This window comes from Heterodontus francisci, chromosome 43 (genome assembly GCF_036365525.1).
Source record: "Heterodontus francisci isolate sHetFra1 chromosome 43, sHetFra1.hap1, whole genome shotgun sequence".
Taxonomy (NCBI): Eukaryota; Metazoa; Chordata; class Chondrichthyes; order Heterodontiformes; family Heterodontidae; genus Heterodontus; species Heterodontus francisci.
This window is the reverse complement of record NC_090413.1, coordinates 13,211,413-13,234,354: the sequence shown is the minus strand read 5'-3', so window position 1 is coordinate 13,234,354 and position 22,942 is coordinate 13,211,413. Positions and strand designations below refer to the sequence as shown.

The window sequence follows — 22,942 nt, the reverse complement described above, 5'->3', positions numbered from 1 at the left end:
GATACGTGCCTGGAGGTGGTCAGTGGTTTGTGAAGCAGCGCCTGGAGTGGCTATAAAGGCCAATTCTGGAGTGACAGGCTCTTCCACAGGTGCTGCAGAGAAATTTGTTTGTTGGGGCTGTTGCACAGTTGGCTCTCCCCTTGCGCCTATACCATATGTAGAATATGCGGCACAGAATCAGGCCATTCGACCTAGCAGGTCTATGTCAGTATGTTTATTCTATGCACAAGTCACCTCTCATCCTCCTTCATCTCACCCTATCAGCATAACCTTCTATTTCTTACTCCTTCATGTTCTTAGCTCACTTTTCCTTCAATGCATTTATGCTATTTACCTCAACTGCTCCATGTAGCAAGTTCCACATTCTTACCATTAGGTAAATAGGTTTCTCCTGAATTCCCTATTGGAATTATTAGTGGCTGTATTACAATTATGGCCCCTAGTTTTGGTCACCCTCGTAAGTGGAAACATCTTTGTACATCTACCCTATCAAACCCATTCATAATTTTAAAGACCAATAGGTCACCCCTCAGCCTTCTCTTTTCTAGAGAAAAGAGCCCCAGTCTGTTCAGTCTTTCCTGATGGGCATAACATCTCAGTTCTGGTATCGTCCATCTAAATCTTCTTCGTTGCTTCTCTATCCTTTTTGTGATATGGAGACCAGAACTGTGCATAGTACTCCAGGTGTGGTCTCACCAAGATTCTATACCATGCCTCATGAGTGTCCAAGCTATTGTTTCATTGACTGCATAGCTCTATACCATGGAGGTTCGGGGGCCACTGTACGAAGTTTGAATACATCTTTACAGAGATTTTGCAAAGGTTACAAGCTGCTGTACCAACTTTGGATTTATCAACAAATGAGGCAGCAGTGCTGAGAATAGCCTTTTCAAAATCTCCGTTGATACAAGAGGAGGACATTTAGCCCCTTGAGTCTGTTTCACCATTCAGTTGGATCATGGCTGTTCTGTACCTTAATCCATTTACCTGCCTTTGCTCCATATCTCTTGATATCCTTACCCAACAACAATCTATCAATCTCAGTCTAGAAAGCTCCAATTGTTGCCCATTATCCACAGCCTTTGGGGGTAGAGAGTTACACATTTCCACTACCCATTGTGTGAAAATGTGTTTCCTAATTTCACTTGAACCACCCAGCTCTATGTTAAAATTGCGCCAGTGATTCCACCACTGCAGGAAATAGTTTTTCTGCATCTACCTTTTTGATTTTTAAAAAATTATTTTAAACATCTTGATTAGCTCACCCTCAACCTTTCCAACCCAATGGAATACAACCCGAGTTTATGCAACCTGTCCTCATAATTTAACCCTATAGTTCCCAGTATTATATGGGTGAATCTGTGCTGTACCCCCTCTAAGGCCAAGCAGGGGGTACAGTACCATAGTGCTTATGTTACTGAACTAGTAATCCAGAGTTCAAATCCCACCATGGTAGTTTGAGAATTTGAATTCAGTTAATTAATCTGGAATAGTGGTGACCATGAAGCTGTTGGATTGTCATAAAAACCCATCTGATTTGCTAATGTCCTTTAGGGAAGGGAATCTGCCTTCCTTACCCAGTTTGTCCTGTATGTGACTCCATACACAGCAATCTTGTTGTGTTGTTGGTACTTAAATGCCCTCTGAAAAGGCCTAGCAAGCCACTCAGTTACACTGCCAGTGGCGCCCACATCTCATGAATGCTTAGATAAATAAATAAAAACTGAATGCAGTACTCAAGCCCCACAAAATGCAAACAGGACAAACCAGTATGTGAGAAATTTGAAGATTAATAAGGAGTGAATAGCCTGGGCCTTAAGGGCCAGAATGCACAGTTTCGTAGCTTGCAGTTTGGACACCTTAGCTATTTTGCCCTGGGAGTGTTCGAGAACATTAGAAGCCAAAAGTTGAAAATTGTTCCATTCCATAACTCAATTGTGCTTCACCTTAAGAGCACAAAAAATCAGGAACAGTAATTTTCTATCTGTATTAGTCCTAGGTTTTGTTTTAAAACTTATTTCTAATCTTGGAATCACATTGTCTGACTTTTCCAGGCTGGACTCTCTACCTCTTGCGTTAGCCATGGTTCAGTGGGGAATACTCTCACCTGTTGAGTCAGACAGTTGTGGGTTCAAGTTCCACTCCAGACACTTGAGCACATAATCCAACCTGACACTGAAGTGCAGTACTGAGGGAGTGCTGCATTGTTGGAGGTGCCTTCTTTTTGATGAGACGTTAAACCGAGGCTCTGTCTGCGCTCTCGGGTGGACGTAAAAGCTCCCATGACACTATTTTGAAGAAGAGCAGTGGAGTTCTCCCCATTGTCCTGGCCAATATTTATTCATTGATCAACATCACAAAAACAGATTAAGATCATTATCTCGTTGTTGTTTGTGGGATCTTGTGCACAAATTGGCTGCTACGTTTCCTTGCATTACAACAGTGTTACGCTATAAAATGCTTTGGGACATGCTGAAGTTGTGAAAGGCACTATATAAATGAAATTAGTTTTTCTTTCTCTTATCATTCCCTATCTTATTTTCTTTTTCCCTTTGTTGCATTTTCAATATTAAAGATGCATTGTAAAATGTAACTGTAAACACCCACACTGCTCTCTTTTCTCTCCTGTGATCAGTCTCCTGTGTCTGATCCATTTATCTTGTGTTCTGCTGCTGCTCATGTTTTTCGGTTCATAATGGTGGGGTGTAATAATTTTAACAGTTCTAGTTTTGCATCTTATCAATACCACTCTAGCTACCTCATGTTTCTGGTAATGGATGGAGTTAGTCATCAAGGAGGAGAAGTCATTAGGAGGATGAACAAAACAAGAAAATGGACCAAAAGACATTGATGGGTTCAAAAACTGCAGTTTGCAAGATAATCGATCTGAAAAGATAAAGATTTGCATTTAAATAGTGCCTTTCATAACCTCATAATGTCCCAAAGTGCTTAAGGACATGCCATATCCTGTTATTCTTAGTGTGATTGGCATGCCAGGGTTGGTACGTAATTCCCCTGAAAATTTCCCCTGAATTCCTTATTTGATTTATTAGTGACTATCTTATATTTATGTTCCGAACAAGGGTCACTGACCCAAAACGTTAACTCTGTTTCTCTTTCCACAGATGCTGTCAGACCTGCTGAGTGGTTCCAGCATTTCTTGTTTTTATTTTATATTTATGGACCCTAGTTTTAGACTCCCCACAAATGAAAATACCTTCTCTATGTCTACCCTATCAAACCCTTTCATAAGTTGTTTTTGCACCCGCTCATCGTTTGCTAAGTTTGGGGGAGAAAAAGTTCAGTTTGAACTGCCAGTTGCTAATATAAACATTGCCTGGAGTGTGAGGAGGACTGGGACTTGTGTCAAGAAATGATGAGCAAAAATGTGTTTTAGATTTAAAGCAGATACTTGAGCTTGGGTGCAAGTAAACCACAAGATTCCTATTTTTAAAGATTATCATCCACCAACATAACCACTTGGAGTGGGTGGGCCGTGTCACTGATTCAATCCTGGACAACCATATCTGCAGTAAATGTCTGCAGCTCGAGGAACTTCGTCTCAGAGTTATTGAGCTGGAGTCCAAGCTGCAGACATGTTGGGGCATCAGCCAGTGAGAGTTACCTGGACACTTCGTTCCAGGAGGCAGTCACACTGCTTAGGTTAAGTAGACTTTTAGGAGCTGGTCAGTGGTCAGAGACAGGAGGATGTGACTGCAAGGCAGGCAGGTAGGTATGGGGATCCAGAATGTAGTAATGGATGAGCCTCGGCCCTTGACTTTGACCAACAGGTAGGAGGTACTTTCTAACCTGTGTGGATGAGAACAAGGACTGGAGGGTGGATGGGCAAAGTGACCGTGGCACCATGGTGCAGGAGCCCATTCAAGTCGCGGGAAAAGGAATGCGGTAGTGATAGGGGACTGTATAGTCAGGGAGATAGATACTGTTCTCTGCAGCCACGACCGGGAGTTTTCAAGGTTGTGTTTCCTGCTCAGTGCCAGGGTTAAAGACATCGTGTGGCTGGAGGCAAACTTGGAGGGGGAGGTGAAGATCCATATAGGTACCATATAGGTAGAACTAAGAATGAGGCTTTGCAGAGGGTGTTTGAGGAGTTAAGGTCCAAATTAAATAGCAGAACCTGAAGGGTAATAATCTCTGGATTACTACCTGTATAACATGCAAATTGGTATAGGGTCGAGCAGATCAGAGAATTAAATGCAAGGTTCAAAGAGTGGTGTGGGAAGAGGGAATTTTGATTCATGGGGCACTGCACCAGTACTGAGGAAAGATGGAGCTGTTCCATTAGGACGTACTCCAGTTAATCCGGGCTGGGATCAGTGACCTGCAAATTGTATAACTAGGGCTGTGGCTAGAGCTTTAAGCTATGAGGTGAGGGATGGGAGATTTAGAAATCTAAAAAGAAAATCGAGGCAATAGAGCAGTGTAGCAATTTGGGTAAAGGTAACTAGAGTGGGACAGGAAGGGGCAGAGTGTTTAACGGTAATAGTGCATCAGCAAATAGGGTCTATGCAAAGAACAGTGGTTAAAATAATAAAATTAAAGGCTCTTTGAGGGCACGAAGCATTCGTAATAAGATAGACATACTAGCGGCACAAATAGAGATAAACAGGTTTGATACCATCATTACAGAGACATGGTTGCAAGGTGACCAAGATTTGGGAATGAATATTCCAGAGTACACAACATTTCGAAAAGACGTGCAGAATGGAAGAGGAGGAGGAAGAGCCCTGATAGTAAAGGATGACATAAGGACAGTAGTAAGAAAGGATCTTGGCTCAGATCATTAGGAAGTAGAATCAGTATTGGTGCAGATTAGGAATAACAAGGGTCTGAAAATGCTGCTGGGAGTAATTTACAGGCGCCCTAACAGTCGTTAAACCGTTTGTACAATGCTTTCGCAATAGCTTCCTAGAACACGACATTGTGAAACCAATGACGGACAAAGCTATTTTAGATCTAGTATTGCATAATAAGGCAGGTTTAATTAGTAATCTCATAGTAAAAAAAATCCTCTGGGAAAAATTTATAATACAGTTGAATTCCATATTAAGTTGAAGCGACATACTTATCCAAAACAAGAATTTTAAACTTAAAGCCAATTATATGGGTATGAGGGGAGAGCTGGCTGAAGTTGATTGGGTAACTAGACTGGAAGGTATTGTGGTAAGTAAACAGTGGAAATGTTCAACAAAAATATGTTCCATTAAAAAACAAAAACTTAACGAGAGGGAAGTTAAGGATAGTGTTGGATTAAAAGAGGCTTATAATGTTATAAAGAATAGTAGTAAACCTGAGGATTGGGAGAGTTTGGGAGCAAAAGGTTGATAAAAAGGGTAAAAATCGAATATGAGAGTAAACTAGCCAGGAATATAAAAACAGATTGTAAGAGCTTTTGCAAGTATATAAAAACAGAGACAGTAGCTAAAGTAACCATAGATCCATTAGAGAGAGACAGGAGATATTATCATGGGAAATGACAGACATTGAGCAAATATTTTGTGTCTGTCAGAAATAGAGGGTAACCTAGGAGCTAATAAGAGTGAGGAACTTAAGGTCATTGAAATCAGCAGAGAAAAAAAATTGGAGAAACTTAAGTGACTGAAAGTCAACAAATCCCCAGGACCTGATGGCCTACATCTGGGGTTTTAAAAGAAGTAGTGGATGCATTGGTTATGATTTTCCAAAATTCCCTAGGTTCTAGAACGGTCCCAGTAGATTGGAAGTTGACAAGTGTAATCCCATTATACAAGAAAGGAGGAAGAGAGAAAACAGGGAACTAGAGACCAGTTACTTGACAGCAGATACCACAAAAATCCTGGATTCGATTATTGTGGAAGTCTTAACAATGCACATAGAAAAATTATAGTATGATCAGACAAAGTCAACGTGGTTTTACAAAAGCTTGACAAATTTATTAACGTTTGAGGATCTAACCAGTAGGGTAGATAAAGGGGAGCCAGTAGATGTAGTATACGTGGATTTCCAAAAGGCGTTCAATAAGGTACAACACAAAAAGTTAATATGCAAGATGAGGGCTCATGGAATTGTGGGTAATATATTAACATGGATGGAAGATTGGGTAGCAGAGAGGAAGAAGAGAGTAGGAATGAACGAGACATTTAAGTTGGCAGGCTTTGCTACAATTGTGTAGGGCTTTGGTGAAACCACACCTGGAGTACTGCGCGCAGTTTTGGTCTTCATATATGAAGAAGGATATACTTGCCTTGGAGGCGATACAGCAGCGGTTCACTGGATTGGTTCCAGGGATGAAAGGGTTTTCCTATGGTGAGATGCTGAGTAAATTGGGCCTCTGCTCTCTGGAGTTTAGAAGAATGAGGGATGATCTCATTGAAATATACAAGATTCGGAAGGGACTTGACGAGGTAGATACTGGGAGGTTGTTTCCCCTGACTTGGGGAAACTAGAACACAGGGACACTTCAGGATAAGGGGTTGATTATTTAGGACTGAGATAAAGAGAAATTTCACAGAGGGTTGTGAACTTTTGAAATTCTCTACCCCAGAGAGTTGTGGCTGCCCCATCGTTGATATTCAAGGCTGCAATATAGATTTTTGGTCTCAGGGCATCAAGGGACATAGGGAGCAGGCAGGAAAGTGGAGTTGAGGCAGATGATATCAGCCAGGATTATATTGAATGCTGGAGCAGGCTCAAGGGGCAATTTGAATTATTGCTGCTATTTCTCATGTCCTTATTATGCTAGGTAGGTTGCATTTGTTTCTTGGAAGCTAGGTCTCTGCATTTCATGAACATGTTGACTGATGTGTGATGTATTTTTCTGTGCAGATACTTTGCTGTCCAAAGACTGCAACCCCAGAAACGGAGACGACTCCTTGGACACTATGCTCCTAGGCCAGTTCCCTGTAGCCAATCCAAGCGCAAAACTTGAAGCTGTAGAGACAGCAGCAGCGTTGAGCTCTGAGCCCACAGACTCAGGTAGGTTATAAACCTCCATCCTGACAGCAAAGTTGCAACTCTCTTGCATATCTGTTACTTAAATTTTATGGAAGGTAATGATGGACTTTGGCAAGCAATCACAGAAAATCAAAGGGAGTTGCCCATGACCTACTGCAGCTGGATAAATACATAGCTAGAAAATAGTAGAAATTGCAAATGCTGGAAATCTGAAATAAAATTTAGAAAATACTGCAAGTACACAGTAGGGTTGTTAGAGATACGTCCAAGCCTGTTTGTGAAGAAGGCATTGAGACCAGGATGCTTTGGTGGAGACTGTTTATTGCTTTCCACAGAGCTTACTGCTCCACTCCTAACAATCTCAATCCAGTGCTGGCTGGCTTTTATCTCGATCTTCACTATCACTTTGTCCACTCTCAGTTAGCCCATTACCTGCCACAATCTGTTGCTCGTAAAGGTCCGACATATGTGCATGCAAAGTACGTGGTGCATCATCAGTTTCCATCATTTGTTCAGATTCTGTCAGTGTATAAAATCAGTGCCAATAAGCTGCGAGGAGTGTACTCGAACGGTTTGGTTGCCATGTTTCAAAATTACTGTTTTCCCATCAGTCCCTATAACTTTTCCTGGGCCCCTCTATTCTTTCTTCCCTTCTCTTTTGCCTTCTGCCATAATTGCCCCATGTCCCCAGTATAAACATTTTTTTCTGATGGCCTGATATGATACCTCAAAGGAAATTTTTTTTTCCCTGAAACCTCCACCTTAATAAATACTCTTCTCCCTGCATGCATGGCATTCAAACGTTCTGCAAAAATGGAACTAATTGTAGTCCCTCTAAAGCCAGGGGATGATCCCATATTACTGAAGGTATTTTCGGGTTCCTGTCATAAACTAATAAGGCACTTGTCTTTGGGAAATCTGTGTAGATTTGCACTTTACACAGACGGGACATAAGCTATAGCCCCCAACCATTTGGGGTGTGTTTTCGCATCTACCGACTATAACAGAGCCGTTGCCAATTTACAATTTGGTTAGTCAGCTAAAATTTTTCAGAGCATTTCGTCAGTCACTGTGTGATTTCTGTCACAAATCCCATTCCTCCAATGTCATGTTCATTGCTACAATATTCATATTTTCACACATACTCCTGAACTCATCATTGATAAATTCTCCTCTATTGTCAGTTAGAACTCTAGCCAGTGCTCCCAGTCCTGTTACTATCCATCTTTCCATGATCTTGTCCACTGTTAAAGACAAAAAAAAGTACTGTTGACAGACTGAATCTAGTCGCTGTGTCTATAAAGTGTAGAAGAAAAATGTTTTTGTCTTTATCCCATACCTTCAAGTCCATCACTACGGTTTCATTAAAGTCTCTTACTAAGGGGAGACTCGCTACGGGTCGTGATGGCATCCTCCTGTATTTTTTTTGAAAACAGATATCACATTTTTCACTGATATCCTCTAAGTTTAGTATAGTCATCTATTACCCCTACATCTTTTAACAGAACCTTCAACCTATGATAAGATGGATGTTCAAACTGGCAATGTAGCTTTGAAATAATGCCTTTTCTCCTTTAAATCCCTACCGCCGGATGTCATTAATACCTTTAACATTCTGCTTAGAGATGTTAGGTCTTGTTAAAGTAATGCAATAATGTCCTGACTGTGTAAACTGCAAATCTACACAGATTTCCCAAAGACAATTGCCTTATGTTCTCTATCCAATTGCATCTGAGCCTTTTTTTTTAATAAATAGACTGTTTACTTCAGAGCAAATGTATTGCACTGGATACTACATCTGTAGTAATAGTGGTTTACCTCTGCTATTTTACACGGAATTACCACTCTTTAGTGATCTCAACGTGTTTTCATCCCCAAACCTGAGACAGGTAGAACTGTCATATTCTTTGACCTTACTTCAGTCTTCCTTTTAAAAAAAAAATCCATGTAACATTGTAACCAGTCGACTGCACGTACTGTGGATATATACCCACTATCTAGTACCGCACAGTTGAATGAATCTGCGATGGGGTCAGTCGTTACCGGACTGAAGCTTCTTGTGACCAGTACAATTCCTTCCGATTGATCAGTATCATCATCCTCACCTTCCACATAATGTGTCTTCTCAAAAATCTTGTTATTCCTTTTTGGACAATTCAACACATGGGCCTTCGGGAATCGGGTCCCGTCGGAGGCATCCGGGAGGTAAAATGGCATGCGATGATGTCGGGTCGGGTCCCCGGCATCATGACGCACAGGCGCCATTTCACGAACCTAGGAAGTCGGGAGAGATAGAGTCTCCGCTCGCCGCCCAACTAAAAGCAATTGGGAGCTCATTGGGGTCATTGAGAAAGCAATTGCCACGTATTTTACTGCCGTAAATTGGGTCGTGGGGGGTTCTCAGGAACCCGGCAAGTTTAAAAAGGCGGCAGGCAGTGAATCGGTGAGGGAGTTGGAGGTACTGTTTTTTGCTGTTCATTTATTCTGATGGTATTTGTGTGTCCTAACAATTGGTGTTATTTGCAGCTTGTGCAGAAGGGTTCACCCGAGTGTTACTGCTGCTCAGGCCCCAGCTGCTCTGAGTAATTGGATGAAATGAAGGGGGTTGTGTGAGTCTGTCCTAACAGCTGGAAGCTAATACCTGTGGTCATTGCATCTGGTCATCAGTACATCAGTGGGAATTGTGCACTCTGGAGGCAGATCATCAGATGAGGAGGACTGTGCCCCAAGGAGGACCAGAAGGACAACTGGGCAGGGGAACACACAACCAGCTGGCCCAGTGCATCCTAGTTATGTGGGAGGGAGAACAGGTGGCAGAGTGGGCCGGGTGCGAACACACGTCAAGAGACGCGCCTACCCAACAGGCAGGGTATACTGCCCGCGTCTGAGCTACCTGCAGCTGTCAGAACAACAGTGTAGAAGACTGTGGCTGTCACATCTCTCTGTTTGATACTGGCAGTGAATGTTGCCTCAAACTGCCTTGGTGCCCATCCAATGCCAGTCGATCTGAAGGTTACAATAGCTTTTAACTTCTATGCGTGTGGCTCGCTCCAGGTTTCAACGGCAGACTTGTGCCGAGTCTCCCAAGGAGCAGTGCATCACTGCATAAAGGTTGTGACTGATGCATTTTCCAACATGCTAAGAATTTCACCACATTCAGACAGACGATACCAGTCAGGCTGAGAGAGCCAGAGGCTTCAGCACAATAGCTGAGCACCCAGTGGTACAGGGAGTGATTGCCACATGAGTAGTCTATTAGATCACCAGGTCAGTCAGGGGTATTCATTAACTGAAAGGGCTTCCATTCACTGAATGTTCAGCTCGTCTGTGATCATCGAAGGAGAATCATGCAGGTGTGTGCATATTACCCTGGGAGTTGTCATGATGCTTTCATTCTCCAAAACTCCCAGGTGCCTGCACTTTTCAGTCCTGACAGCCTGGAGGGATGGATAGTTGGCAACAGGGGTTATCCTCTGAAGACATAGCTAGTGACACTGGTGAGGATCCCAAGGGGTCATGCTGAGGAATGTTACAGTGAGAGCCATGCAGCCACCAGCGTGACAATTGAACAAACTATTGGCCTACTCAAAATGAGATTTAGGCATCTCGACTGCTTCGGTGGAGCCCTGCAGTACGCGCCATCAAGGGTTTCCAGAATTACTGTCGTCTGCTGTGCCTTGCATAACCTGGTGATGGAGGAGGGAGAGGCCCTGGAGGATGATCAAGGTGTCAGACAAGGATAGAGTTTGAGGAGGAAGATGGGCAGCAGTCACATGATGATCGGGGAGAGGAAGCTGAATGTCATTTGGAGTTAAGTGCGAGAGAGAACTGGGAGGCTCTAGTAGGCAGGTGTTCAGAGAGGGTCTTAATATACAAGTAATTGACATGAGAGGAGTCATGTCAGGTTCTGAGAGGGCAAATACACTCACCTTTAGGGGGAAGAGATGATATGATGATGCACACCTTCACATCATGATGAACCCAACCCAGGTGTGGCCTTGCATATAAAACTTCGTGTTGAGCTACGATGTTAGATGCAACTTCAGGAATGACATGTTAAATGACATTTAAATTTTCATTTCACAAATTTTATTAAATTTTTTTCCTTGACAAATCAAATAATTGGAAAGTAACCCAGTGAACCAGGAGTAGTGATACTGTGATTTCTTCTTAGATTTGCGAGTGCTCCTGCATGTGGACGATCCCTTGCCACCAGACTCAGAGGCAGGTGGCTGATCAGGCTGCCGCCCTGCTCTTGACTTTGGCGGACGTCTTCTCCCTGCTCGCGTACCATGTAGGCCGGGGCGTATCAGGGTGCTCATGAGAAATATCGTGAGCACCCTCTAACACCCTGGGAGTTTGCGGTTCACATGTCACTGGCAGAGGGAGCAAGGAGCTGCAGGATGCATCGGGGCACCCTAAGAGGAGCTCCCATATGTGATCTGCTGCTCCCCTGTGCCCTCCGGAGGCTTGGCTGGTCCTCAGTGGTGACCTTAGAGGGATGAGCAGCCTCGACTTATCGCCTGCGCATCCGAGTCTGCTCTGATGCTCTGGTCCAGGGAGGCCACACTCGCTCTGAGGTCACAAATAGCATCCAGTACTGGCCCCTCCACTGCAGCCACCAATCTTTCAACAGAGGATGCCAGATGGACAAATGCCTGAGTTTGCAGCACTCATGCCCTGGATGGACATTTCCGGAGTATGAATCATAGCTCGCAGCGTCTCTGGCAACTCTGCCAGATCTACATGCACCGCCTGCTGCACCTGCAACATCTCCAGCCGAATGGGCGTTCTCAGAGGCTCGTCATCAGCTTGCGGCTCTGCGCTGGCCTGGCCTCCCACACTCCTGAGTGTGTGAGGCATCGGCCGGTTCGGTCTCTGGTGGCTGGCCCGGCAACTGTGTTGTGCTTACACCTGTATGCGAACATGTCTCCATTGATACACCAATCCCAACCGTGGCGAATGTTTCTTCGCTGGCGCTTGGTGGGGTGTGAGGATGTGAGGGTGCACCCTCTGAGGCGCCCTCCTCATCCTCAGAGGTGGATGGTTGAGCCACTGAGACGCTTCCTGGCCACTGCTGTGTTTCACCTGCAGGGAAAATCATATCAGTTTGATCAGCACTCCAGACTTAAGCACATGTTGTTGACTGCATTTTGGTTATATCTGAGATTAAACTTGTGACAGCACACTTCAGTGCAGGAGACAACCACCACACCATCCCAAAACCCCACCCATACACTCTTAATGGGTCACTCACTCTCCTGGCCAGGTCCGCCAGCCTCACCATCTGCTACAGTGCGTCCTCCGTCCTCCCCTGCCAGTGTAAAGGCATCCTCCATTCTGGTAATGGATGCCTGATTGGCAACGCCACCACAGGTCCGGGACCCCTCTCGGGCATTGTGCCCTCTTTTCCTATTTAAACAAAAATACTTAGTTTAGACATATTAATTGGTATCACATGCACTCACCCATAGGGTTTGTTGTTGCATTTCCCTGCTATATCAGTGCAGTGTCCAACTTGAACACTTCTGGATCACTGTACATTTCAGACTTGCCCATCTTGCATCCCAAAGCAAGGCAGCAGCCAAGCAATGATCATAGAGGGCTTCCACCTTGCAGCATGAGGACACATAGACTCTCCCTTGATATTAACAATGAGATGAATGAGGAATGTCCTTACCTGGGTAGAACAGAGCAGGTCATTGACCCACTTGCAGCACTGGAGCCATGTCCTCCTTACACCGCCGTGGCTGCTGACCTCCTCCGCGACTTCCAGTCAGGCCCTCTTGATCACTTGGGCCACCTTCTGCATTGAAGTGGACTTCCCGCCAGGAGGAGGACCTGCAATGATTCCTCAGAAAATCTGGGGCCGTGCAGAAAGTTCTTCCCTCCTTTACTAGTGATTGGTTCTGCAGCTTGTAGGTTTTCTTTCTTTCCTGCTCCTCAGCGCTGCCAGTCCTCCTTCAATCCTTGCTGGCACAGAGCCTTATATCCTTCTATAAACTTTCCACAGTAAGCACCAACGGTCTTCCTCTGATGTCAGGCAAGCGTCAAGTGGTCCATTTCATTGCTGTAAGCCCCCAATGATGCTCAGCATCCTGCCCGCACCCTTTCAAGTCACAAATACGCCGCAGGGCGAATAATCGGCTGCTCCGCGCATGATGCCGGTGGCCAGGAGGCACGGAGTCCTCATCCACCTCGGAGCTGCCGAGAGCGGCACAATTCTGGCCAGGATGTCACTTTGAGTCGCATCTCAAACACCTGTTGACCACCCCTTGGTTATTCCTGGAGTTCATCCTTCTGCCATAATTGCCCAATTCCTGCCATCTCTTATAGCTACCAAAAGAGTCCCTATCCTCAGTCTTTTTGTTTGAGATTCTTCTTTTGTACTGACGTCCGAGCCCCACATTGGGAAAGCCTCAATGCTGCTAGCATTGTATCCTCCCATCTTCGGCGTCACCGCTGAAGAGCCCATCTGTGCTATGAAAGCAGCTGGAAGTGAATGTTTTCCCCCAAATTCTCTTTTATTAAAGCTTCAGACATCCGATCAAAAAGCCTCTTTCTTTGAATCTAACTCCAGTTAAGACTAAGAGCCTATCCATGTTCGATATCCTAGCACAATCCAACAATTTGAAGGCCGATACTGATTTAGCAATTTCCAAGCAGAATCACTGCAATCTTGCATATAGTCAGTTAAACTCCATAATATATTCTTCTATGGAAAAACCATCGACTTTTCAAAATTTATTAAAGTTCAACTATGCCTCAGACATTCAATAAGTAATCTTCCATATAAATTTTCTGAGATTGTCCAAATGGTGAGCTTCTAGCTTGGAGAACACTTTGCCCCTGATTTTGCTTCTGGCAGGAATTGAAAGTGCAAGGGCTATTCCTTGCTTTTTCTTTGATAAAGCCATAACTTGTGTCCATAGATCATCTTCATTTTTCCATTGATTTTAAGGTTTGGCTTCACAAAATAGCAGTGGAAATTTATATTCCAACATCTTACACATGATCTCAGTTAACTTTCTTCAAAAAAAGAATTCAATTACAGTCTTCTCAAAAAAAGTTAACTCCAATTCTAATCTCCTGTCTGAAAATAAATTTTAGTCTCCAATCTTCACTTTTAGGCAGCCATCCTCTGCTACCAATATTAGAGATACTTCCAAGCCTGTTTGTGAAGAAGATCCTGAGACTAGGATGCATTGGTGGAGACTGTTTATTGCTTGCCACAGAACCTACTACTCCACTCCTAACAATCTCAAGGCAGTGCTGGCTGGCTCTTCTTTATATATAACTATTCAACACCCTATTACCTTCAACTACTAGGTATTTTACATCCATCAACAGAACTTGTTAGACAATAACAAGGGTTGCAGTATCTAGAAAGGGAAAAGATGGATAGACATTCTAGGTGCAACTTAAAAGTGGCAAAGCTGGTTAATACCATTTTAAAAATATCAAACCAAGCACTCGGGTTCATTCCTAGAGGGGTAGAATTGAAAAGTAGAGAAGTTATGTTGAACTTACCTTGGCTAAACTGTTTGGAGATGTGCAGTTCTGGTCACCATATTATGAAAAGAATATAGAGGCACTGGAGAGGGTTCATAAAATATTTACAAGGATGATACCAGAACTGTGAGGAAAAGATGAACAGCTTGGAGCAGTTTTCCATAGGAAAGAAAAGGCTGATAAAGGTCTTTAACATAATGAAGAGATTTGATAGGATACACGTAGAGAAAATGATTCCATTTGTGGCTAATCCAAAACTAGAGATCATAAATATAAGATAGTCAATAATAAATCCAACAGAGAATTCAGGAGAAAATGTTTTATTGAATGTTGAATGCAGTATCACAAGGCGTAGTTGAGGCAAATAGCATAAATACATTTAATGGGAAGCTAAATAAGCACATTAGGGAGAAAGAACTGTAGGATAATACTGCTGGAGTTACTTAAAGAGGCGTGGGAGGAGGTTCGTGTAGGGCATATATGCTGGCATAGACCAGTTGGACCAAATTACCATATTTCTGTGCTATAGACTCGTTGTAGCACCTATGGTTTTCCAATATACACAGCAGTGGACATGACCATTATACAAAAAAAAAGAAATGCTTTCATTTATATAGCACCTTTCATGACCACAGGTTGTCCCAAAGTGCTTTCCAGCCAATTATGTTGTAATGTAGGAAACATAGCAGCCAATTTGCACGCAGCAAGCTCCCACAAACAGCAATGTGATGTTGATTGAGGGATAAATATTGGCCAGGACACCGTGGATAACTCACCTGCTCTTCCTCTAAATAGTGCCATGGGATCTTTTACATCCACCTGAGGGGGCATACGGGGCCTCAGTTTAACATCTCACCCAAAGGACAGCACCTCGAACAGTATAGCACGCCCTCAGTACTTCACTAGAGTGAGCCTAGATTTATGCTCACAAGTTCTAGAGTGGGACTTGAACCTACAAACCTTGTGACTCAGAGGCGAGAGTGCTATCAGATGAGCCAAGTCTGACACACAAAAGAAAACAAAAGTCATCTTGCCACAAGGATCAAACCAGGTTTACATGTTTGACTTTCTTGTACCTTAGATAGAATGTGGATTGATTGGCATGAGAGGAAAAAGTTCCATGATATCCTAAAGTGTTATTCCAGACTTCAGAGCAATTTTCCCACTATGCTGCATTCTTCCTTGTAATAGTTTTGGGTTTGATAGCATTTCCTGAAATTAAACTTTCTCCCCTACAATTCAGAAGCTGTACCTTCTCAGTAATCTGCCCTTGCAAAGACGCTGGACTTGAGGATTATCAGGGTTCGTACTTTCAATCATCTGTTCACTGGATTACATATATCGCAGTATGGCACAACACTTTTGTGTTTGTTTAAGAATGGCAGTTCATTAACACTGAGATATGCTCGTTTACAGCAATTTGTGGCCTTAAAGAGAAAGGCTAGATCATACATACATTACTCTACTAAGGAGAGACTATCATGTCTTGCAAAGCACAATGTTCCGATCACTATAAAACAGCATTTCCACTGAATGGTGTATAGTAGTTATATTACTGGACGAGTAATCCAGGGGCCTGGACCAATGGTTTGCAGACAGGAGTTCAAAATCCCACCATGGCAGCTGGAGAATTTAAATTCAATTAATTAAATGAATCTGGAATGAAAAGATAGTATCAGTAATGGTGACCATAAAAGTAACAGATTGTTGTAAAAACACAGCTCGTTCACTAATGTCCTTTAGGGAAGGAAATCTGCCATCCTTACCTGGTCTGGCCTTTATGTGACTCCAGATCTACAGCAATGTGGCTGTCTCTTAACTGCCCTCTGAAATAGGCTAGCAAGCCACTCAGTTAAACAGGGAGGGGCAATAAATGCTGGCCTTGTCAGTGACGCTCACATTACATGAATGACTAACAAAAAGAATCTAGATTGACACTTCGGTTCAGTGCAGAGGGATGAGCCATTAAACCTGAATCTGGTGTCTAGTTTAGGTGGATATAAAAATTCCTAGTGGCACTATTGAAAGAAAAGAATGGACTTTTCCAAGATACCTTCAATCAATGCCAATAAAAGACCCAGATCCATTGGTCCCACATCTCATTGATGTTTGTGGAATGTTGTTGTGTGCAATTAGCTGCCACATTTGCCTATATAACAGCAGTGACTGCACTTCAAAAGCAATTTGTTGGGGGCAAAGTACTGAGAGAAATCCTGAGGCACTGATAAAGCCCTAAATAAACACAAGACCCTTCTTCCTCAAGCAAATATTGTTTGATTATGTTCCTGTGAGACACTTTGGGATATATTTACTGTGTTGAAGGCGCTCTATAAATGTAAGTTGTGTTGTTGCAGCAAGTTTAAAAATGAGCCTTCTGGCTGATCTATCAAAGGGTACAGCCAGAATTCTAGTACTCTTTCAGAAAGCTGCAGTTGATCCCTTAATTCTTTTGGTGTCAGGCATTTGGATGAACATAACAATTGCTACATTCATAAATTCATTTGGCAAATGGTATGTATTGAAATTGCTGATTAACTGCATTTATGTAAGTGTGGATCTCAGCGAGTTTCACACACAGGCAGCAAGAGAATCCCACTTTCTTTTCTCTGCTAAGAGTCACTTTGTGCACTATTATCGAGACAAATAGGTCTAGTTAGCTAATGTTTAACCAGACCTTCACATTGGACAGAAGGCAACACACGTTGCATTGATGTGAGTATTAGCAATTTAAATGAATCAATCTGATCTACGATCAAAAGACACCATCTGCTCCTTTTTAATTACAAATTAAACAAAGTAAATTCCATATTAATGACACTATTTGGTATGAGAATCCATAGCTAGTTTTGTGTCTTGTCTTTGGTTATCAGCTAGAGTAGCTCTGATTAGGGTTAGTGTTTCAGTATTGATGCACATTGCTGCTGGGTTGCTCTTATCAGTCTTAATGTACAGTTTAGGACTTTGGATGAAATGTTAAACCGAGGCCCCATTTGTTGCTCGGACGGATGTAAAAGATCCCATGCGCTATTCCAAGAAGAGCAGGGAGTTCTATCCGTTGTCCTGGCCGATATTTATCTCTCTCAATCAACATCACTAAAGCAGATTGTCTGGTCAGTTACCTCATTGTTGTATGTGGAATCTTGCTGTGCCCAAATCAGCTGCCATGTTTCCTACATTACAGCAGTGTCTGCAATTCAGAAGTGTGAATTGGCTGTAAAGCACTTTGGGATGTCCTGAGGTCATGAAAGGTGCTGTAGAAATGCAGGTTCTTTCTTTTCAGCCCTTGGGCTAGGGAGTGTTTTGGGTTCTGGCATTGGCCGATTCTTTCCACAACTGTGTTGTCGCATAAGAAACCAATCTGCGGTCAGCCGTTAGCTTCAGCTGCAGTACAGAGTGTACAATCATAATATTTGGCAAGGGCAGTGAGAAACTGAGATGTTAAAGCCTTTTATATTGCTGCATGGGGTTTTAGTGGGGGGTAGTAGCCTAAGAACGCCATTCTGTCAGGTTTTTCTTGCAAAGTACAGCTCTGTGTACCATAGGCAAAGTGTATGCAGTGTAGTTGTAATAAATTGGCCACTGTGCGTGTACAATGTAACTGTCATGACCCCATTAACAAGGAGCATCCTAAAGCTGCTGCCATCTTGGTTGGTATGCTTGGGTACCCTTGCATGGCAAACATTGCTGTCACCTAGTAACATTTTCCTGTTGCTAGATTTAAAGTAGCAGTTTTTTATACTGTAGCCCTACTGTTTAATTGCATTTAGGGACAGGTGTATGTATGATGTATAACCTTCGCAGCGGGCAGAGTTAAACTCAATGAGGATTGAATGGCCTATAGTGCAGTACTTTTACCACACGCGGTCAGACTGTTGACAGATGCTGTGCAGGAAATCCTGGCTGCCGGTCAACAATAACCACCTGCATGGGGATGGTAGCATAGTGGTAATGTTACTAGACTAGTGATCCAGAGGCCCAGACTAATGCTCTGGAGACATGAGTTCAAATCCCACCACGGCAGCCGGGGGAATTTAAATCTGGAATGAAATGCTGGTCTCATTAATAATGATTGCAAAAACCCATCTGCTTCACGAATGCCCTTCGGGTAACTCTAGACCCATGGCACTTAACTGCCTTCTGAAATGGCCTAGTTAGCCACTCAGTTCTGGGGCAGTTAGGGATAGGCAATAAATGCTGGCCTTGCCAACGATGCTCAGACACCAAAAAGAAATAAAAAAACAAATTTATATAGAACTTGATTTTTAGGCCCCACTGGGACCGGGATCGGAAATAGGCGGGCACTAATAATAGTGCCACTGGCCGGTCTACCAGTTCCCTGGCTCCATCCCACTTTCGCCATTTTTGCAGAGGCGAGTTGGGGGAGCAGCAGGGTAGTTTAAGACAGTTTAAGGCCACCCTGCCTGCCTGGGTGTAGGAGCAGTCGCAGGCCTCCCTGTACATGGGGTGTCGACCCCGCCCCCAACCCCATTCCTACAGTGGTGGCCTGGTTGTAAAAGCCATTTTTTATTTAAAGAAGTTGGAGAGAGGGTGCCTCCATTTTGAAGCACCCTCTTACTCACTTACCAGCCATTACAGCCTGATGCTCCTTTCAAGCTGGAAGGCCTTTGATTGGCTCTCGAGCTTCAAGAGCCCACCCACGGTCCTCAGTGAGATGGTGAGCCTGCCCTCTGGCCATTAATTGGCCACCCTCATGAAAATCAGGCACTGTGACTGGATTTGGGTGTTTCCTGCCTCCAGAGGGAAAATCCTGCCCCTCGTGCCTTTAACACAGTAAAACATCCCAAGCCGCTTCACAGAAGGGTATTGACACAGAGCTAAAGGGTAAATTAGGGCCTAAAGCTTAGTCAAAGAGGTAGGTTTTAAGGTGAGTCTTGAAGGAGGAGAGAGAGGTGGAGAGGTTTCTGGAAGGGAATTTCAGAGTTGAAGACTTGGCTGTTTAGTGAGTAGAGCTGATTTGACTCTTTGACTTTGAAAGATGCAGAATAGGGTTGCAGTAGAGCGTATTCTACCTGCTCCAGAGCTCGCCTCCAGTTTGCACGAGCAGAGCAGAACAGAGGCTAAGGTCTGTCTGTGATTGCCATGTTACTCCGTGGAGGGTTCAGTGAAAGGTGCATTGTTAGAGGTCCAAGTGCCGGAACAGAGTTGATTTTGGATGATCACCCCAGCTTTTTCAGGGCACTGTCAGAAAAGCAAAAAGGGATTCTAAACCTTGAGATTGGAGCTCACATGCCGTCTGCTAGAAGGATTTTAGAGTCCAACACTGTTGGATCACAGGCTTTGGTTATCACCTGCTGATGTTGATTTCAGTTGAACTAAGAACTATTATAAACTCTACAGAAGGCATTTTAGAGTCATAGAGTCGTACAGCATAGAAACAGGCCCTTCGGCCCACCGCGTCCATGCCGACCATAATGCCTATCTATACTAATCCCACCTGCCTGCATTAATTCCATATCCCTCTATGCCTTGTTCATTCAAGTACCTGTCCAGATTTTATATTGTCCAGAAGTACTTTGCCATCATATTGAGCCCAATTTCCTGATTTTCCAACTACATATTGGGAAGACGAAGCCATTGTCTTTGGTCCTGGCTGCAAACTCTGTTTTCGAGTCATCTACTCCATCCCTCACCCTGGCAATTGAGGCTAAACCAAACTATTTGCAAAATCAGTGTCATATTTGACCCTGCGATGAGCTTCCGGCCACATGTACGTGCTGTCACTAAGACTGCCTAGTTCCACCTCCATAACATTGTCCAACTCAAGCCCTGCCTCAACTCATCAGCTGCTGAAACCCTCCTCCATGCCTTTGATACCTCTACTCTTGCCTATTCCAACATAATTCTGGCTAGCCTCCCACATTCTAGCCTCTGCAGACTTAAGATCATCCAAAACTCTGATGTTCAAAGCTCAACACCATCCAGGACAAAGCAGCCCGCTTGATTGGTACCCCATCCACCACCTTCAACATTCACTCCCTCCACCACAGACGCACAGTTGCAGCAGTGTATACTGTCTACAAGATGCACTGCAGAAACTCACCAAGGTCCTTCAACAGCACCTTCTAAACCTGCGACCTCTAGCACCTAGAAGGACCAGGGCAGCAGATGCATGGCAACACCATCACCTGCAAGTTCCCCTCTTGGAACTATATCACCGTTCCTTCACTGTCGCTGGGTCAAGATCCTGGAACTCCCTTCCCAGCAGCACTGTGGGTGTATCTACCCCAGATGGACTGCAGCAGTTCAAGAAGGCAGCTCACCACCACCTTCTCAAGGGCAATTAGGGATGGGTAATAAATACTGGCCTAGCCAGCGATGCCCACATCCCCTGAACAAATAAGAAAATCCTGAGATGAAAGGCGCTATAGAAATGCTGTTTATTTCTTTCTCTTTTACTCATTCTCCCCCTCTCTTATGAAACGATCACAGAAATCTTGTGAGAAAAATTGATCATGGTTATAATTCCTCATTCCAAGTCACTGGTAGCTGGTTTAAAAACAATGCTGGGACCACTGAAATCATAAGTTTATATTATTTATAGACTGAAACAGTTACAGGCGTTGCCTTTGTTGGTAACATTTTGTTTCAGCATGTAGAATCCAACAATTCAATTTTGGAAGAAGTGTGTGTGAAGCAGAGAGTGATCAGAACGCACCCTTTCCATAGCAATAACTGCACAACAAGCAAAGTGCACCAATCATAATTCTCCTTCCCAAAATTCCCGTGGCTACCAACCAGTAATGCATAATTGAATGATGACCAAATCTCACTGACATGAGAATGTTATTCTGCCTAGTAACACTCCTTAATGGTTATTACAGATGTGGAGCAAAAGGAACTTGGAAAAGTTGTTTTAAACCCAAAAAATACAATACTTTTTTCAATCTTCTTCCTCCATTTTCTGCCCATTTTAACACCACCTTCTCTTCAGAAGACATTTAACCCTTACCATGGGTGCTAGCTATTTCCCAGTACCTTGCCCTGGTCGTCATTCTTCATGCGTGAGTTTAGGGGCCGAAATTTATACTTCCGCCACCGTAATCAGCAGCAGACGAAAACAATGGCGGTCCGCCCGCACGTCGAGGAGCCGCTGCGATATTAAATGCGGCAGCTCATTTAAATAGCCAGGGCGGACTGCCCACCCCAGTGACATGGGCTTCGAGCCCTTACTTTCAATTTAAATGTTTAAAGTTAAGTTTAATGAAAAAATGTAAGTCCATTTAAATTGCCCCTCTCCCACTCCCCCAATAACTGTAAAATTCATTACTTGCCCTCTCCCCTCCCCAAAAACACTTCCCCTCCACACCTGACCTTCCCCCCCCCACCCCCCCCCCACCCACCCAAAGTACATAAACTTTACACTCGGGGGAGATCCTATAGTGCTTACATTGTGTACTTGCAGCAGGAGTTGGGATAGCTGGCTGATTTTCTAGGACTCCGAAATTGAGGCTGATTACCACACACCTCACCACTGCACCAAGGTAACTACTTACAGTTTCAGGAAATCAAGTCCAGAATATTTACTACTTGCTGCCGTAATAATCTGACCTGAATTTGATTATTGTACTGGACTTGCAGTTCTCTCATGTCATTGCTCACAGTAAGTCTAATAACAGGGACATTGTACATGATTGCTAGGAACTTCATTTGGGAAGTGAGGAGGTCGCGCTACTGCAGATCATAACTTGGTTGGATGCCCCATGGGGTGTCTGTGGTTTGTGCCAAAGTTATGGGGGCCAATTAAGAGAACCCCCCCCCCCCCAAAGAAAATACCCTGTGAATGCACTATTCTGCTGCAGAGGCATAATTATTTCAGATGATTAAGAAAGGACCCAGCTGAGGTATTCATGAACTATATAGCAATACTACCACGAACTCCATACCCTTAACACTAATTTCATCCCCCTCCTCGACAACACTTTCAGGTTGAACCAGATTGTTCACAATCTTAGTCTACCCTGCACTGAACTTCCGACCCCATATCTTCTGCTTCACCGCATACTTCCAACTCTGTGGCATCACCTGTCTCCTTCCCGCCTCAGCCTACCTGCCACTAAAACCCTCATCCATGCCTTTGTCACCTCCAGCATCAATTATTCCAATGGTCTCCTGGCCAGCCTCCCATCTTGCACTCTCTAAACTTCAGCTCATCCAAAACTCTACAACCTGTATCCTATCCCACACTGAGTCCTGCTCACCCAACCACAATCTTGCTGCTCTACCTTGGCTCTCAGTCTCCCAAAGCATCAAATTTTTATATTCTCATCCTTGTGTTTCAATCCCTTCATCTTTGGCTTGATGTCCATTTTTTAATTATGCCTTTATGAACTGCTTTGCTATGGTTTTCTAATGTAAAAGTTGAATTGTATTTAGGCTGATCTGCCCTTTGGAAGGACTAAGGTTCTGAGGAATGGAACTGTTCCTATTTCAGCACCCTGTGTCAGTATCAACAACA

General features: G+C 43.7%; 1 protein-coding gene across 2 annotated transcripts in view; it reads left to right on the top strand.

Annotated features, from left to right (window-relative positions):
* The window catches only part of LOC137355606 (atherin-like), a 103,532-nt gene that overhangs the window by 50,547 nt on the left and 30,043 nt on the right, over nucleotides 1–22,942 (top strand). For both annotated transcript variants that reach the window (XM_068020920.1, XM_068020918.1), the window contains exon 5: nucleotides 6,826–6,975. In XM_068020920.1, coding sequence (XP_067877021.1) covers nucleotides 6,826–6,975 — 150 coding nt within the window. The remainder of the gene's footprint in view (nucleotides 1–6,825; nucleotides 6,976–22,942) is intronic.